Source organism: Saccostrea echinata, unplaced genomic scaffold, assembly GCF_033153115.1.
Source record: "Saccostrea echinata isolate AGI-Se365-2 ecotype Australia unplaced genomic scaffold, CSIRO_AGI_Sech_v1 ptg000030l, whole genome shotgun sequence".
NCBI lineage: Eukaryota > Metazoa > Mollusca > Bivalvia > Ostreida > Ostreidae > Saccostrea > Saccostrea echinata.
The window spans coordinates 28,020,596-28,039,471 of NW_026889779.1; the positions used below are offsets into that span (position 1 = coordinate 28,020,596).

At 33.0% G+C, this 18,876-nt stretch overlaps 2 protein-coding genes across 4 annotated transcripts; one reads left to right on the plus strand and one right to left on the minus strand.

Moving 5' to 3' along the window:
- Positions 1 to 164: 164 nt before the first annotated feature.
- LOC133197005 (uncharacterized) lies at positions 165 to 4,465 on the plus strand. The gene is made up of 5 exons (XM_061332845.1): positions 165 to 317; positions 2,750 to 2,911; positions 3,396 to 3,602; positions 3,736 to 3,886; positions 3,984 to 4,465. Exons 1-5 carry the CDS (start codon positions 165 to 167, stop codon positions 4,136 to 4,138), a joined length of 828 nt encoding a protein of 275 aa, XP_061188829.1. The 3' UTR covers positions 4,139 to 4,465.
- A 518-nt stretch (positions 4,466 to 4,983) lies between these two features.
- Positions 4,984 to 18,798, minus strand: LOC133197629 (SANT and BTB domain regulator of class switch recombination-like). Of its 3 annotated transcripts, XM_061333744.1 has the most exons (22): positions 18,758 to 18,798; positions 17,917 to 18,135; positions 17,618 to 17,786; positions 16,761 to 16,830; positions 16,627 to 16,667; positions 15,747 to 15,938; positions 15,545 to 15,603; positions 15,335 to 15,429; positions 15,148 to 15,213; positions 14,855 to 14,941; positions 13,649 to 13,714; positions 13,071 to 13,386; positions 12,624 to 12,781; positions 11,948 to 11,962; positions 10,390 to 10,510; positions 9,671 to 9,797; positions 9,147 to 9,225; positions 8,691 to 8,761; positions 8,475 to 8,557; positions 6,992 to 7,083; positions 6,627 to 6,678; positions 4,984 to 5,325 (listed from the first exon to the last, which is right to left on the minus strand). In XM_061333744.1, exons 2-21 carry the CDS (start codon positions 18,079 to 18,081, stop codon positions 6,633 to 6,635), a joined length of 2,118 nt encoding a protein of 705 aa, XP_061189728.1. In that variant the 5' UTR covers positions 18,082 to 18,135; positions 18,758 to 18,798; the 3' UTR covers positions 4,984 to 5,325; positions 6,627 to 6,632. The 3 variants fall into 3 exon arrangements, with proteins under 3 accessions (XP_061189728.1, XP_061189730.1, XP_061189729.1); XM_061333746.1 differs by lacking the exon at positions 11,948 to 11,962; XM_061333745.1 differs by lacking the exon at positions 6,627 to 6,678.
- Positions 18,799 to 18,876: the final 78 nt, after the last annotated feature.

Genomic DNA, 18,876 nt, shown 5'->3' on the forward strand with positions numbered 1-18,876 from the left:
CGTCAAAGAAGGCCCCAGGGCATTGCTTGGACGCATCATATAACCTTGAGTTGAGCAGCCAATAAATTGTTCGTGGAAAGTCAAAATTCTCCGTACTGTGTATATAAAGCCCTTCTATGAAAAGATGCACATTTGTCGACTAGCTTTTTAGGGGTTCAGTCACGATGTCTCTCCAATTCCTCCTATCGCTTGCAGTTTTTCTCGTGGCAACAAATGCACAGCCAGAAGCTGTGGCAGAAAACAACCAACTGCTTCATGACTTGTACGAAGCAAGGACCTTCAGAAGAAATTGGCAAGAAGTCACTGAGGCTTTTGGGGTAAGTGCTAACCTTTTTTTCCTTTTTGATCCTCCAGAGTAATGTTGACAAAAATCAGGATTTGTATTCTTTTGATATATTTTTTTTTAAAATTAAGATTTGAAATAAAACACTAAGCAAGTTATGGATTGAGATATTTAATTTTATAGTTTAATTTTATAGAGAACATATTCTTTATGAGAATGTATGATCTGTGAGAAAAAAAAAATAAAAAGAGAGAATTAAAAAGAAACTGTTTGAATGAAACCAAGTCCCAAGTAGCAAACTGAATTACCGGTGTTGTAGAGTAGGACTTCCCCCAGAGCCAGCCCCCCCCCCCCCCCGCAATCTGTTCTCTAGAGTAGGATTTCCCCCAGAGGGGAAATCTCACACTAGAGCTAAATTTCCCCCTCTTTCTTTCTCAGAGTAGGATTTCCTCTCTTTAATCAATGCTTAAATCATTTACAAGTAATATGGCAAAATTTTCTATGAAAGTCAACTGATTTTTTAATGAAAATATAAATGTTTTCGACTCAAGAATTGTTGAATTTAGTATGAAATCTTAAAATAAAGAGTTCTAATCATTGGACCTCAACCCAACATTTTAACTCAAATTGTAAATGAGTCACTTTAAAATCTAAGACTCGATGTTTCAATTCATTCTCTCGGCACAGCAGTACGTATTTGCTCACAAATTTTAAAATTATATCAGGGCGCTTTTAGTGATTTGATAATTTCTTTGCCCTCTAGAGGTCCAGTATTTTATCTATGAATCCATCCTTTTTATTACATAGTGTGTGCAAGAAAATTCTTAAGGAGATGGGTGAACAAGGCGTGCAGAATGCCTATATCTTCCGATATGTTAAAAAAAACCCGTCAAATTCAGCTTGTGAAATTAGTATTTAAAGTTCTCCTTATTGAAATTCATGAAATTATGATAAACAAAATTTTTCTGAGGAAAAAAAAATTTATTCTGTTATTAAAAAATAACGTGGTATTCGTGGGATCGAACCCACTAGCAATAAAAATCCTGAGTATCAGTTTTCTTTAAGACCAACGCGCTAACCACTACACTACACAGCTCCTGATGACTAGTGGCATTTAAATCATGCTTGTGATATGACCCTTGACTAATTGGACTCCAAGTATTTCTCAGAAGATGCGAATATGTCATAAAAGTGTATTTTTAAGGTATAGTGGATCTTTGCTCCATGTTTTTGTTGACCAAAAAATGTATAGTTTTACGCAAACTTTGATGATAACCTTTCAAAAAATGGAGCGAACACCCACTCATACCAAAAAATTGTGTTTTAGTATGAGAAAATGATCCTTTTTGCCCTCTTTAGTGCATGTATGCTATTTCATAGGCAAATAATATCCATCTTCGTGGGATTTTTGCAAATTGTGGAAATTTTACATAAAGTATACTTTAATGTTAGATGAAATATCAAGGAAAATTTTGTTATTGTTGAGATTTAATTTTTCACCTTCATGTTTGTTGCACTATAGGCACTTCGCTCGCCTTGTTCGCCCATCTTCATTATGTTTTGATGGGTTTTATGCACATGCCATTTTGTGAGTACTAAAATCTTGTAGTTCTTCAAAGGAAAATAAGCCAAATCCATAAACACAACAATACAAAAAGCACTGCTTTTGCAAGTGGAAGCATTAAGTATGTCCCCTCGACCCTAGTGATGTAATATTGGATTTGAAAACAGAGAGCGAATACTCTCTAAAAGTTTTGCAAAATTTTTAATTTTCTTAGAAATAAATGGCCCATTTTTTAGTTCCATGGCAATATTTAAATACCAGAATTTTGAAAAGTAGTTTGAAATGCGATTGAAGAAAAAATCCATTTAAAAAAAAAATAAAATTCATTTTGTTTCTATGGAAAAAGTTAAAATTTACCCACCGATTACACTGTCCTAATTTTTTTTCAGCAGCCAGTATGACCAGATGAAAAGAATAAAATTTTAATTCTCAAAAAAAATTTTGGACGGTTACTGAGAAATGAGATTTAAATTTTCCTTTTTCATACTTCGTATGTTCCAATGGAATTGGGCTGAAAAAAGAGAGACATATTGTTACAAGTGTCCCTTTCGAAGAAGGGACTCTTGTAACAATATGTCGCCCCTTCCCCCTTATACATAAATACAGCCATGATATTTTACGGGGGGATTGGCTCTGGGGGAAATCGCACTCTATAACTATTACACAAAGTAGGATTTCCCCCGGAAAATTTAATCTGGTGTGGGATTTCCGCAGGTGAAATCATACTCTAGAGTCATTTTTGCGTGGGGGAAATCCTACTCCAGAGCCTATTTTCAGGGGGAAATCCTACTCTAGAACCATTTTTCCAGGGGGGGGGGTTAAGAGGGGAAAGCCTACTCTACAAAACTGGTATTAGAAATGTTCTGATTTTGTATACTGTATCTATATAAACTTTTTTTTAGCTTAAGCCTTACAAATGGACCACTACCCTGCCTACGAACACATTAGTGAACGAGACAGCGTATCTAGCCGAGAGCAAAAATATTCTTCTGATGAAATCCCGAGACAGAGACTTAAAGAATGAAGGGTTCGACAAATCCACTACTTTAATCGACTTCGAAACGGTGGGTCTCAATTTTTTGTTACTCATTCTCAGTCACCCTTAGATTTCTTTAAGAGTATTTGAATTTCCTTTTTCACAAACGAATTTGATTACAACTCTGCTAAATGAAAAACGTAAAAGATTTTTCTATGATTTTTTTCCCCTCTTTTTACTGATATAGGTCCACAGAATAAATTTTTGAGCTACTAGTGAACTGTTTCGTACAGTTATACTTACATATAAAAACAGACCTAATTATCAAGTTTGTATGTACTGTGACAAACGATTCATGTAATTTTCGATGCCGACGTGGGCGATATATTTGATGGATGTATGACCACAAGTCATGCTCAGCGGTATAAAAAAGGCATTTGTCCGACCACTGACCAAGCATAAATTTCTTTTTTTATTTTCCTGTCCTTATAGCCTGTTTGTTTACATAATTCAAGAATGCATGTCAAACACTCGAGGTAACTCGATGAATCATTTTCCCATTGTCGTTGTAGGGGATGATTGCCTTCCGAACTAAGTTCCCCACAACAAACGAAATCCCTGCTGCGATTGCGGGAGCAGGGGAGCCAGCCGAGATGACCAGACGAGAGCGGCGAAGAAAACTCAGACAATTTTTTGCTGGCAGAGAAAACGCCTGCTTTATTACAAATACTGGCGTCACTCTCGCAGATGCTAAGAGAGAGCTTCAAAATCGTGTTACAGTACGTATACTGATTATGTTTTATAGGATGTATGATTCATTTTTGATGTGCGAACTTTCATAATTATTCCTGCACAATTGCTTAGTAATAGTTTAAAACCTCATTATTCATTGTTTGGTTTTTTTCTTTGCAGAACTCCCCAGTTTCTACAGGGACTGCCAAACGCTTTGTTGCAGAGGAGATGAATCGTATTTCCACAGCGGAGCTGACCAAATTAAACCATAAAATAGCAAAATTCTGTACAAAACCCGGCAAACACGGGAACCATTTCAGACTTGTAGCAGGTATAGGTTTATATTTTCGCTGTAGTCTATTTTTAGCTTGTTGAAAAAGGGGATTATTACATATTCATCTTCACTTTTTTTTCAAATCCATTTTTAGATTCAATGGCAACAACACACAAAGACAATTTAGTGGTCATGGGTCAATTTGACACCACCCAGAGAACAAAGTCTGTACCATATGAAATCCACATTGAACAGTCCATTATTGACAGAATTCAAACACCACTTTCTGGAACTACACCGGAACCGTAATTAGGAGATTCTATTTTTAGAATTCTAATATTGGACAATTGTATAATCATGTTATCTCGTCTTTAGTAAAACCATCTATTCATGTACATCCTTATAAAGTTGCTGAAGTACAGAATCTTCTTTTTCTATGGCACCTTGGTTTTCTATATTAACAATGATGCTAAATGTAAGACGTGATATTATTCACCAGAGCAGCATGACACAGAAGACGAATGAGTGCGACTGACAATATCGTTGTGTCCTTGTAGAATAATCTTGCCGTGAATTTAGAAGAAAGCCAATGCATAAACCTAGAACTTCCTTGTCATGTCTTTATCTTGTTGATTTCACGTGTCTATATATTTGGGTCTGCAAATAAATCGTCTCACCAAAGATTAGTATTGTGTGTATTTCTGTTAATTCCAAAACGTCTCGTCTCCAGGATGAAAATTAATATAAAGTAGAAAGTTTTAATTATTCCTAAAAAAAAGTGTAAACTAAAACTCTTCAATGCAAACGACAGCAGTTTGATGAAGCAAATCTGAATAGCATTTATATTTTGGACTGTTCAACTTTTTGCTCATCAGCTGCTCATTCAACGCAATATACAGATTTGACTTAACATGACCTTTGACCTTGGTTAAACTTTATAATTTCTACCAGCTCCTTGATCTGAAGTCTCTATCACATATGTCTATGTTGATTAGTAAACCATGAAATCAGAAATATGCATTCAAAATTAAAAGATGGTGTTTCATAAAAAATATTACATTTTTTAAATGTCTTTATTATTAAAATATCACTAACAATTATCTGCAATAAATAAATGGATAAAAATCAAACATTCAAATAAAAAATGTCTTTGTTACAAACACCAAATCCAATAAATCTATGCTAAAACTCTTCAACAAATGATATTTTTGATTTTAAAAATATTTGAGATAAAAGATTTGATAAATGGCCTAGTGTTCAGGAGAAAAAAACAACACATGGTCAGTAGTTGTAAAAATATCAGTAGTCAGCCTTAAAAAAAGAAGAAAAAAACTAGTTCCCTTGTGTTCTGATTTTGGTTTCTTGGTATAGTGGTTCTTTGGTGTACTGGTACCTTGGTATACTGAGAATGCAGTTTGTTCTGTAGGGGTTGTAAAGTCTTTTGAGAGATTTAAGAAACAGAGTTCCTGACTTGATTGAATCTGACAGGCTTAGCTCTGAAAAAAATAATTAATATAAGATATCAGTTTACAATGCAATACCTGTGAAGTTTTGTAGCAAATTTGACATGATTATTACACCTCTTGTTCAATATTGACAGACAACTTGATAACATGCAAATAATTATTAACAGTATTCAAAAATGTCATTTTTTCTATAATAAAAATCAAATGATACAATTTAATGTTAACTAATTAAGATTAAAACAAAGAGTAGCCACATCATGCAAATTAAATTCAAGCCAAAAAGTTAAAGCAAAACATTAAGTGCAGGAAAGCAAATCAAATCCTCAAACATAAAGGAAGCATAATTCATGTCAGGTTTTTGTGCAAAAATTGATGTGTGGTGAATTGTATTTTCCCGTAAAGAAAAGCATGTAAAAATTATACACAGCGATTTACAGTTGCCTTGACTTGGTTGCAGTGCTCATTTCTCAAAAACAATTAACAGTCAAATTCTTTTTAAAAAAGGAAGAAAAAAGAAAAAAAAAACCAAACAAACATGATAAAACTTTCCTAAGAGACACTTTCAAAGAATACTGCACTATGTCTAATAAAGGTCTTATAAATGAATGTACTTCATGTAATTAAATATAAATTTAAAAAAAAAACAAATATTATACAAAGGTAAACATTAAGAACTGCATATACAGAGTAACTCAAGAAACACAATGGTTAATATATATTGATTAAATATACATAAACAAAATATAAAATACTTGAGATGAGTCCCCCCCCCCCCCCTTTTTTTTTAATCTTTTCAGAACTACAGGTAAAAAGAAAATGTAACTGTCAAGTCATGGCTATTTCTTGGAAGTAGACTGAACTGATTCAAATAAACTGAGATAATTCCGATGCTTCTGCCTGAACAAAATACTGAATATAGTAGTTATTGCCATGCTAAGCAAAGATTCTGACCTTATCATACGATTGTGGCTGGGAATTTCCTAGATATAAAACCTTAAGCCCACCCATTTTAACCATTTACTACATACATGTATCTCAATCTAGAAATATAAAATACCTAAAATGATGTGTCATATTCACAGTTTGACTAGCATGTTTCTCATGCTTTGTCTAGCCATTGGAATAGTACTAAAAAGTTCATCCCGCACATAAAAATGTTTTATTGTGCTTTATGAGCGTATGCATTGATGTATGGGAATGTCCTAAAAAGTACATGAGTGAAAACAATAAACAGTGCAAGGTCAAGGTCAGAAGGTAGGAAAACACAGAGTCCCATGCATAATTAAGGGAAAGAGAAAAAAACAGAGGCATGCATTTGATTGACATCAAACCTGAGGTTAGCTCATGAATGTCCTCTCTCGTCGGATGGGAGCCCCACGACCTCTGATTATTAATAGTAGTTTTTTTTAATGAATGAATGACTTTTTTTTCAAATTTTAAAATTCATGCTACAATTTTTTCTACATTTATGTACATATTCAAAATTCTAATTGTGTTTCTAAAATCCTCTAAGGTGAGCATGCTCAACAATCAGTTATTTCACGGTGATACCAACACCCATAGACGGAAGCTTTATACACATCTAACATAAGCACTTCAAATCAGCTTCAAATGCAGTTTACAATGCACATACATATAAATGTAATCAACACTTCTTAAATGCACAGTTAATTAACAAGAAGCATCAGACTAGTACCTGAAGGAATTCATGGTCTGCTGTTTGGATTGTTGTTGTAGATTGTTGATCTTCCACTGGGCCTCTAGCCTACTGAAGGCACCACCAGCAAACTACAAAGTTTTGTTCCGATTTGTGTTTTATAACAATTTAATTCTTTATTACTACCAGTAGATTATTCTCTTACTGTTATAAGTATTGTTCTTTTTTTAAAATACACTTGAACCTTGATATATCAAACATATACAGACTGTTGAAAAGCTTTATGATATATAAGAGTTCAAGATAATGAAGTTGAAGCTAGAAATAATGAAAAGGAATTCTGAGTCATTTGACATATATATAGTTTGGTTTGTCTCTAATATGGACAAATCCTTGGTATCTGACATATCCCTTATATATGACATATCCCTGGTATTTGTCATATCCCTAGTATCTATTATCCCTGGTTTTGACATATCCCTAGTATATGTCATATCCCTAAGTATTTGAAATATTTCTAGTTTTTGACATATTCCTAAGTATTTGACAAATCCCTTATTTGACATATCCCTGGTATTAGAAAAAGTCCAGTGTTTAACATATTGCTGGTGTTAATTAAACATGAGGCTCAAAGTGTCTACATAACTAATAATGCCTGATATTTGACATAACCATAAGTATTTGATGTGAAATATCCCTGGATTTGATATATCCCTGGTATTGCTGTAGTCTAAGTATTCGATTTGTCTCTTGTTTCTGAGATAACCTTGGTGTTTGACAGATCCCTAGTATTTGACAAAAGCCTTGTGTTTAAAACAAAGTGATTGATATAAGTATCCTTGGTATTTGACATATCCTTATTGTGATACTGAGGTTCAACTCTGTTTAAGTTAACACATGTCAAAGTGTTCCCATGGTCTAAATAACAGCTTGGACTTAAGTTCCAACTTCATTATCTTAAACACTCAAAGTTTCTTGTCATTCAACTGAGTTTGATATATCAAGGTTTTATTCAATTTCTAAAAAATTCTAACTTAAGATCAGGCGTAGAAATTTAGTAAGTACTATTTTTGCCTTCCATGTTTTTTTTTTCTTTAAAAAAATGGTGAAATATATAACTCTCCCTTCCAACATAACTGCTGTTTTGTCCCTGCTTGTTAAATTAGTATTTTTCCCCACACTTTTTTAAGAAAGATTTTTTATTTGCAAGTCATGCTTATATTCAAGTGGAAAATTTTTCTTGCTTTCAAATGTGAATAATTTTCTTGTTTATCTGAATAATTTATGCCATAAGCACAGTGTTGTGAACCTGATAACAGGTCATCCACTTTCAAAATTCCATTATTGCATTTAAGTACTCTTAATGATTTTACAAAACAATAATCAAAATTTGTGAAAATTTTTGAATCGCTTTTAAAAACAAAATAACTAACTTGTCATGAGAATTTGGTGATATACAGTATCTTATCTGGTTTAAGTCTCATTTCTTTCTTTGGTTTATTTTTTCTAGTTTTAATCTCACCTCTTTCTTTGGTTTATCTATCTTATCTGGATTAAGTCTCAGTCTTGTCAAATAATGTCTTATATCTTTCATTCTTCTGTGATCTAGAAAAAAATAAATGATTTGATTAAAATCTCAGACACCTTGCCTCACTATGCTTAATTTTATCTGGTGGATGAGTATAATTATTCTCTATATGAATTGTTTTTAATTACAGTTGAATCAAAGGTCACTGACCTTCCTGTCTCTGTGCATCCTGGTTGTACCTCATGGATCGACCCGTGTCCCAGGTTGACTTCTTGGTTTGACTGTAGAGAGCAAATAATATTCCATGTAGTAATTGTGTTTCATATACATGTATCTCAGCAACAATCACACAGATTCACCGGGTAATCATACCAAATATCAGATAGCTCTGATGATCAAATGATTATTAAATTGCCCGTTAATAATAATAATAATAATAATAATAATAATACTTTATTTAAAGAAGGTAACCCTATTAGTGCAAGCACTATTCTTCCCCGGGGCCTTCTGTAGACAAAAGTCAATATACATACATATACAAATACACACAATCAATAAATAATTTGTTTCATGTCATTTTCAAACATTCACTAAGAAAATCCAAAAACACGTATTTATCTTATTGGAATCACAACCATTGATATTCAGAACATATTTGATTCTTACTCAAAGTCAGGGGCATCCAGCAGAATTGCTTGTGGATCTATTGTCACTCTGGACTTCCTAAAACCTTTGGCTTTCCGACCTACAAAATTGATTGGACATAAAAATAGTAGTACTCTTTTCACACAGAGACATTAAATTCCAGTATACTGTAAACCAACTTTTATTCGCGACGACTTTATTTCGCGATTTACCGGGGATAAACTAGTTTGCGACGATTAATTTTCGCGATCAAGCCTTTTTTTTGATCTGTTGTTAATAGAAAGAGAGACTTTAAGGACCGGTTCACGGCAAGAAATATTCGCGATGACAAGGCTCTCGCGAACCTCGCGAAAATTTCTCGCACGCGAATAAAAGTTGGTTTACAGTAATTGTCTTTGGTGGAAAGACCAAATCTAAATCTGACATCACCTGACATTTTCCAGTTTTACAACACAAGCAAAGGAATTTATCTGTATTTGAAAAGAAACATTGGCACGAATGAAAAGGGGACATACATACAAACATATTTAAATCAATGGTCTTACCTGTCCCCTTTGGAATCTCATCATCACCCAGTTCATCATCGCTCTCTCCCATCCCAATGTCATGGTATTCAAACGACAACTCTTTTTCTACTGTCAGGGCCTGAAGTCTTGGTACTGGCCTTACAAACTAAAATTAATCATTATATTTACAATAGTTGCTAAACAAGTTCATGGTCCATTGTAATGTAACATATAAAAGACAGGCAACTCTTAATGTTCTTAAACCATCAATGGTGACTTTAGGCAAGGAAGGTTTTCTTCCCTAAATTGTCAAGCTGAGTAAAATGTGATCACTAGCAGAACATCAAAATGTTAAAACCCATTGTCCAAAGAATTGATAAACCATTTTCAATCTGATTGGATGATTTAAAATTGTACAGTGATAGTAACAAGATACATAACAACACTGAATATATTGATAAAGGACAAATATTAATGTTTAAAATTCTGTGTTCTTCAGTAACTTTAACTTTGAGAAGAGGGAATATCTTGTGAGATATATATGAGAGGACTAAAGTTTGGTGGCAACCAAGGCTCTTGATTGTCCTTAATTGCAAAAAAGGTACCTTTTTTCCCAACTGAATGTTGAATGTGTTAATTTTCCCAATAGTCATTACCTTCTAATATTAAAGACCAAACATTTGGATATATAATAATCACACACAGAGCCTGGCCCTAAGTACCACTACTGTAGTATGTAGTGTTAACTGACATCATACCTCCCCCTGTTTCTTGTCATCATCAACTGCAGACATCAAAGATGGATGTATGGCAATACCATGGTCCTTCTTTGTTCTTGTGGTGAACTCCTCATTCTCAAACACATTTAAGTCCATCTCACTATATACAGATAAGAGGTATAGAATATACATGTATTTACTGCACTTTGAGAGCTTCTGAAACACCCTTTAGAAATGGTCAATTTTTTAAATTTAGTTAAAGATATGATCTACATGAAAGATTTGATGATTCTAATTAAAAACCATATGTAGTAACTTGAAAGAAGAAAGCAAAAATTTGTTAATTCATAATGAACTACAGACTACCAAAACAAACGTATCATACTATCGTAATGGCAAAGCAAGAGATGTCACACTAATGAGAAATATGACTCGCTGTACAGAAGAATTAGTCTGTGTTCATACAAAGACTACAGTTAGTCAGATCTATATAATACTAACAAATTAGACTTGATCTAATCTCTGTATTTATGTGTATTTATAAAGAGACATGCTGCAAAAATTTAAGTATTTCATCTGCATGTTTAGACTTTACAGACTGGGTGTGAAGTTAGGTGCTGAATAAATATGGTAAATACGGTACTAACATGAAAATCTTACTCAGTTCACAGTTTAAAATACCTTTACTTGTTTGATGTGTGATTCCAAGAATTGTTTTGAGATTTTCTTTATTAAAAGTGAATGCATGATCTGTCTTATATTATTTAACTGCATGTATTGGTAAAAAAAAAAAAAAATTCATGACTCTGATAAATATCAAGTGCTTTTTGGGTTTCAGTTTTACTTGCCAAAACTTAAATTGAGTTATCATCAGGTAAATTTTCGAACCTAAGAACAAATTATCTGTGAGAACTTTATTTGACAAGTTCTGAGTCTCACAAGAAATAAATAAAGTTCTTGCATATATAAAGTGATTTACAGTAAATTAATGGGTTGTTTTTCTGTTCTTTTTTGTTCATTGTTATTTTTTTCTTCCAAGTTCATCTATCAAAACAATTTTTACAGCATGACTATATAAATACACTGTACAACTTCAAATCCAATATGTTAGTAAATCTCCATAATGCCATTTATAAGAATTAATTTCTGTCTTCTTCTGTGTGTTATAAATATATCTAGTAAGTACTATAGTTCTCAAAGAAAAAAAGAGATATATACATCTATTAATTACCAACTAAATGATACCATATAAAGAGGAGCAGATATCAAAATTAAAATGTGTTTAAATAAAAGTACAGTTTCTACGTGTACACTTCCCTTCTGCATTATCTAATTTAACAGACTATTTTGAGAGAAAATAGTAAAAGCAGGAAGAAGATGAAAAAAGCAGCACATCAAAACCTTCACTCATTTAATTTTGTGTATCTTGGATGATAATTTATTAAAATAGTGACATATCACACATGTTCTTCCTATATCTTTTAAAGCAACACTCTCAGGCCATAGCTAATGACTGAATCTGAATAAATATGACTAGTATGCAATCTTCGTAAAGTATTTGTACATATAATTGTGTTAAAATTATCACGCCACTAACCTTCCTGATCCAGATCTATATCAAATGTATTTACTTCAGTATATAAAACATACATCAAGATTTTATCTCCATAATTCTAAGGTATTTTTCAGATTATTTGCAATTCCACTCCATGCAAATTTTTTTTTCTAAATTTTCCAGTCATACTTTCCATATCTATAAATTCATAAACTGTTTTCAAATATATTTTTCTACATTAAAAATGAAATTGTTTGCTGCATTGTACTTTATGGAGAATTCATGGAAAATAATTCATATATACTTATTTATTATGATCATAATCGGATTAATCACACTTCATTATTATTATAATTATCAGTATTAAGAGAAAACTAGAATCCAATCTCCTATCCAGTCTCCTACACAAAAATAAGACAGGAGTATTAGTTTCTACGATTACTTGAATGTTTTTTTTAAAGGACAAAAAAAATACATTTGTTAGATTGATAAAATAAATAAGTCAGCAACACCTGTCCCCGACCCGACACCAAGGACATAAAACAGACACCTGTCCCTGACCCGATATCAAGGACATGAAACAGAATCTGTCCCTGACCCGATATCAAGGACATGAAACAGAATCTGTCCCTGACCTGACATCAAGGACATGTAACAGACACCTGTCCCTGACCCGACACCCTGGATGTGAAAAAGAAGTGAGACACACAGACAGTACCTGGCATCTGTTAGTCTTTGATATGGCACACAAACTATGTCCCTATGTGACAGTAAGTCATCATACACATGGTTCTGACATGTCTTACTCAGATCTAGTTCACCTGAGCCATTCACTTCTGTCATTGTTGTCACGATATGATCTCGCACACGGCAGCCCTGGTACAGCAAGCAAGAATTAAAAACATCGGCATCAATCTTTAAAACTCTTTCTCACAACCTATTAATTAACTAAAGGTCTGTGACTTCACTGATTTATCACAGCTCATTATGTAAATACTACTGTGACAATAACTATCACATAACATTGATTACCAAATACTGGTAGTTCAAAGTTCTATGAATTGGATTTGAAAAAAAAAACAACATTTCCTTAATGATGTTAAAAAGTAATTTGAACTGGTCATTAGAACACTAGTTTAGTAACACATTTAGTAGTTTACTTTACCTTGTTTTGCTGTGTTGGATCAAATCTTAAAGTTTTCAGATGGCAACAAGGATATGTCCCAATACATGAATACATCCCTGTTTCATTGTCAAACCGTGTGGGTTCTGCATGATATTTACAGTGTCCAAACTCACTACAGGGGAACACTTCCTTACATCTGTTACAGGTGAGGTAATTAATCAATCCCCATATCCTCCAGTACACATCCCGCCACGACTTCAGTTGTCCTTTCAGTTCCAAGAGGTAATCATTAACATCAAAATTTTGGTCTCTCATATGACAAAAAGTCAGTTTTCCACGCTTTTCTACAGTCATTCTGAAAAATGATTTGTGCTCTCATTATTCAAAACAAATACTCCACTTTTTTTTGCTGTTTCATATGAATGAAATGGATAAATTCAAGAAAAATGGCAGAATAAAAGTTCATAACTGAATGTTTCTTTTTATGAAATCCTCTTGCACTCACCACACCAGTATGCTAACATTTTAACATTGGTAAAATGTATAGATAGTGATTAATTCTGTGATCCATATGCCTTCAGACTTCATTCATTACAGAATCCACATGTAATAATTACCTGCTAGGCATGCATTTGATTTTCTTTTCCAAGTTCTGTGTCATGATCTTTTTGCAAATAGAACATCTGTAAATAAAGTGAGAAGAAATCAAAATAATCCTCTCGTTAAAGAGGCTGGGTTGTCAACAAATTTACCCAACAGATCCACTAAAAATTAGAAATATAATCATTCTAGACATAAAATATTATTTCAAGAAGAAAAACCACATCTATCACAATAAAACAGGTATCATATTTAAAACAATTTCCGGTGTTTTTTAGACAAATCAAGCTCCTCTCCTCAATGATGTTTAAAGTCTTAAAAATGACCATTACTATACCCAGTCCTCTTAAGGAAGCTCTAAACACTGCTCACTAAAGAGTTCTATTTGTAGGGTAGTTTTATTGAGTTAGAATGATCTGCCCTTAGATGAAAAATAGAATAAATGGGAATCTACAGTTAATGACACAATTTCTTATGAATTAAAGTATTCTTAATAGATTAAGTAATTGAATACATTATTTCCATTAATTTTCCCGATGCAAGTAAACAACAGTAATTTCTGTTCACAAATAGTTCATTGTCTTTGAAATTTTTTTCTGCAGAAATAAGGCAGGCACCCTATGTTGAAAATGAACTAGATACACTGAATATGTGCACCTCTATATGATATATTTTTCTCAAAGTCCAAAAAGCATTTTTCATTAGTGTTTAAGAGCTTCCTTAATGTGAAATAAATGAAGCATTCTTCATTGGAAAGCATATTTTAAAAAGATAAATCTGAATTGCTAAGTATCAATAAAATAAAAAAATGCAATCATTATTATAGTGATTGTCCTTATAATTTTCTGTTTTTATATCAAAATTTAGGTAAAGATCAAGGCCAATTGATACTATTTGAACTCTCTTCCTTGGTTGATCTATATGAATGTGTACTTAAAAAGATATATGTAATCTGATTAGGTACCTCCAACAGAATTACAGGTAAATAATGAATTATAATCAAGCACACAGACATACAGATGGAGAGATAGAATATTTTGTCCATCAACATATCTACAGCTATGCAGAAGGATGGATGAATGGATGTACATGTAATTCCAGAATATCAAAACCATAACTTTGTTGCAGAAGTATAATAAATAAGCAATGTCTATCTAATTAGTGAGTGAATCAAACAAATGTTGTTCAATGTCCAAGTATTAGTTTACAATAATTAAGCTCACTTGAATAGGGTGGAAGCATTTTCTGGAGAATCTGGATTTGTCAAATCTGGATCAAACAACTTTTCCAACTTTTTGGCAAAAAGCTTGCTGTTCAAGGATAAACAGTTCAGATGTATAAAAGATGTACATGTTGGAAAGATATTTTACAAAAATTTACAATCATTATCTTTGTCACATATAATTATTTACTTTGCCACTAAAAGTTAACATTAGTCAGAAAATCAAGTTTGTGAAAACAGTTTTAAAATTCCATGCATTACTCCTTAATTCAGCTTGAAGAAAACTTTCATTACCTTTTGAATTTATCTTTTCGGTCTTTGATATCATCTGCCTCATTATGTGTAAACAAATCAGCTATCCTAGTGTGAATGAAATAAATAGTGAACAAAATGAAAATGAATATTCAAAACACTCAAGTTAATCAAATACATTAATGTAAACTTATGTTTCAGTTAAAGCATATTCCAATGAATGCTCTACCTTCCTACAAGTTTGTCATTGATACAGTTCATGTTGCAGGGGGTTGCTACAATTGCAGTCATATTTTCATGGCAATATTCAATGCATTCCTGAACCTTTTGGAAAAAAATGACCAAGTTTAGAAATTAATTGCATGTATAGCACAAAAGTGTAAAAAGATTGCCAAAGGAAATACAGAATAAACTATTAAGAGAGAAAGAGAGAGCTTACCAAAGTATCCATTTTTAGAAAGTCTGATGAAATCAGGATTGATATGACATTATTTGCCTCTGAAAGAAAAAAACAACAAGATAATCAAATGCTTTGTTTTTGCAGAGATCAAAAGTACCTTATTATGAATCTTTACCATTGATCATTAAACTAATGTCACAGGTCCTTAAAAAGTATACAAAGACTAGACCAATTAACATACCAAGTTTGGGTTTATCTGGAAGATCCTTGGAGCTCCTTTTCACATACTTCATTAACCAATCGAATATCTGTACATCACAATGTACAGAAATATCGACCTCTTCCCATCTCTGAGCATCAGTGGACAGATATTCAGCAAAATACTTCATCTCCTGAACCAGCAGGTCTCGGGGACAATGGAAATCCTGCTTCACTAAATACAAAATTCTAATGGTCAACATACTTACATGTAATATACTATAAGTACATTTATATGGATCTACAGAAAAGGCTTTTAAAAAAATAATTAATTCAAAATCAAAAGGTTTACTGACCGCTGCATCAGTGTCAGATCACTCTCCAACTTCTTTCATAACACTCTTGCAGATAATTAGAAGTAAATATTGTTAATGGTTCTAGTGAGAAAAGAGGGGTTCTGCTTTTTTGTGAAATTATTGAAGATGGGGAAAAAAATTCCTATGAAATGTGATGGCTAAGAATGGAAAATGTGGTCACATCAAACTGCATGTGTCAAAGTCATTTCCAGTGAAGGAATCTGGTGTGAACCCCCCAGTAACAGAGTGCAAATTACCAAATACACGAAAATGAGGTTTGAACAGATAATTATTATATGAAATGGCAAAGGCACACTCTCCCAAGATTAAATCAGTGTCTCCAGTGAATACCTGCAAGTTGTGTCTTGCCTTGTTTAGGATCAGAAGCTTTATTTCAAAGTCGACAAAAAAATATTATAAAGAAATTATCACAAAAGAAGAAAACTACAACTGAATAAGATGTTCCTAACTAAAGAAAAGTAACTGCTTAGCATACATTGCCTTTATTGGTATTAAATTCTTAATCATATAATTTGATTATTTAAGTAAGACATATGTTTAACTTACAGTTCTTTGCTTCATCACAGACATGGATTGTCATTATTGGCCTAGAAAAAAGACAAACATAATTCAAGGTACATGGATTTCCATTGAAATTTTATCTCTATTTTCATGCATTTTGCAATTCTCTGTGTCCTCACCCCTGGTCATTTGCTTTCCGGCCTCCCTGCTTACTCCTGTTATCTGTGTTGTCTTTGTCATCTTTGTCCCCTAAAAGCAATGTATTTCAAAAAATATACATCAATTTTATAGCGAGCACAGCGAGTGGCGTGAAGCGTCGCTCGTCACTGCGAGCTCTTAAAGCAACGCCTGGGCGAAGAGAAAATTCAGACTTTGCACATTGATCCAAATGAATTTTTTCCGCAGTTACCTGTGGTCCCATAATAATGCTTAGTGAATTGCATCTCACCGCAAACAACGTTCTCGCGGTAGCAACAAAAATTCGACAAAAAATAAAATCACCTTGATATAATGGATATAAAGAAGAAAAATAGTAGATCAAATGTTCTTGATTAAAATTAGCACTGTTCAGACTTCGTTTTGGTAATTAATGCGACATACATACGACGTCATATGACGTCAGAGTCGTAGCAAAAGTCACATGCTGTTTGACGAGCCCGATCTAAATTAAAACTGAAAGGTATCTTTGCTCGCCCTAACGGTTGCACCGTCAACATATTATCTTCTTTACTCCTACCACTCAGAACAGCATTATATTTTACAATCATGTAAACAGATACATCTTTTAGGACAAGTCTGAATTATATCATTAAATCCCCAGCAAAAATCACAGCAAGTAAATCTATGTACTTGAGAAGTGACCACTCTTTAAATTCAAAATATTTTTTTTTACTTTTAAAACTAAACTGGCATTGAAATTTATTGTTGTTGTTTTTATTTTTGGAAGGAAATAACATTTGCTACATATGTAACAATGTACTCCAGATAAGCCTGTACAATAGAAATGACATAATCTTTTGACTGTGAGGGACTTTACCTTTCTGTTTGTCTGAGCCTTGGCCACTGTTGCCACCTGCCTTACTGCTAACATCAGACTCTGACAAACTTGTCTGGAGGGAGCTGCCGGGGTTTGTAAAGTTTTTCTCAAGTTGGTTTATGGCATAAACATCTCCAGACAATAAAAGTTCTTCATACCTCCTTGCAATCTAAAATAGCCACAGATCATGAATTCTCACTCATGCCACCAATTTCAAATTTTAGTTCAGCTTTTACCAACCAGTTTATTTACTGATTCTTATAAGTAGCGAATGCAGTAGTAAGAACTCTACTTCATACCTGTCCGGGGGTTGATCCTGGTATAAGCCTTGCTATGGCATCCCAATTTTTTGTTTGAAGATTGGCAAAATCTTGAGATGCTATCAGTGTCTTCAGAATTAAATCCAGTGCAACACCCAGACTAGAAGAGGGTTCCATAATGTGTAGATCTGTTCTTACTGGCATTCAGAAATTTCTTTTACTATCACAACTAAAGAATCTTAGTTTATATCTTCAGATCTAAAAATAAACCAGCAATAACCATTATGAGAAGATTTATTTGCAGGGATTACCTGGTAAACTAACATTCTAGGGAATTTATTCCTATGAAATATTTTGAAATGTTGGGATTCAATTGACAGTGGTTCCTTAACAAATGCATGTTAGTATTTCCAGTGGACAAGGCAGAATGAAATACAATATACATGTACCAGTTAGCTTGTTGTCAAGTTCTCTTCCTTAAAAAATGAAGCTGCAGGTCTTCAACTCATTTGTCCAAAAAGCTTAATAAAGCTACATAGCTATTTCAACATGTTCAAGCTTTATAGTTAAATCAAGAGATTGTGCTGAACCTGACAAAAGCAATCCAATAAATTTTTTTCTAACGATGTAACAGCAGCGAACAATTTTTGCGATATAATCGAGGAAAATAAAAGGGGTGCGACTCTAGGACCATAAGGAATTTAAGACCTCCGACGATATGCATAACAAAAATTGCTTACACCAAAGACATGATAAATAATCTCTGCTTGCAGTTGCAGCAAAGGTGACAACCATATCATTTCTAAAATCAATTTACAGGCATCATATTGAAGTCAATATAAATTATCTATTGAATTTGAAAATAGTAACTATCTCGCACCTTGCCAAGAAGACTTGAAACGATGATAAATCATATCCGTAACCAAGAAAATGCAGCCATTTTTCAACAACAATCGTAAAAATGGGTTAATTCATGACGAAGAAATATAATGGTAATAA

Excerpts from the sequence above, each read along its gene's own strand:
- LOC133197005 (XM_061332845.1), top strand. The coding sequence starts at position 165 with ATGTCTCTCCAATTCCTCCTATCGCTTGCAGTTTTTCTCGTGGCAACA. Across the intron at positions 318-2,749 it reads AAGTCACTGAGGCTTTTGGG|CTTAAGCCTTACAAATGGAC; the intron begins GTAAGTGCTAAC and ends ACTTTTTTTTAG. Across the intron at positions 2,912-3,395 it reads CTTTAATCGACTTCGAAACG|GGGATGATTGCCTTCCGAAC; the intron begins GTGGGTCTCAAT and ends TTGTCGTTGTAG.
- LOC133197629 (XM_061333745.1), bottom strand. The coding sequence starts at position 18,081 with ATGCCAGTAAGAACAGATCTACACATTATGGAACCCTCTTCTAGTCTG. Across the intron at positions 15,214-15,334 it reads AATGACAAACTTGTAGGAAG|GATAGCTGATTTGTTTACAC; the intron begins GTAGAGCATTCA and ends CATTCACACTAG. Across the intron at positions 9,798-10,389 it reads ATGACAAGAAACAGGGGGAG|TTTGTAAGGCCAGTACCAAG; the intron begins GTATGATGTCAG and ends GATTAATTTTAG.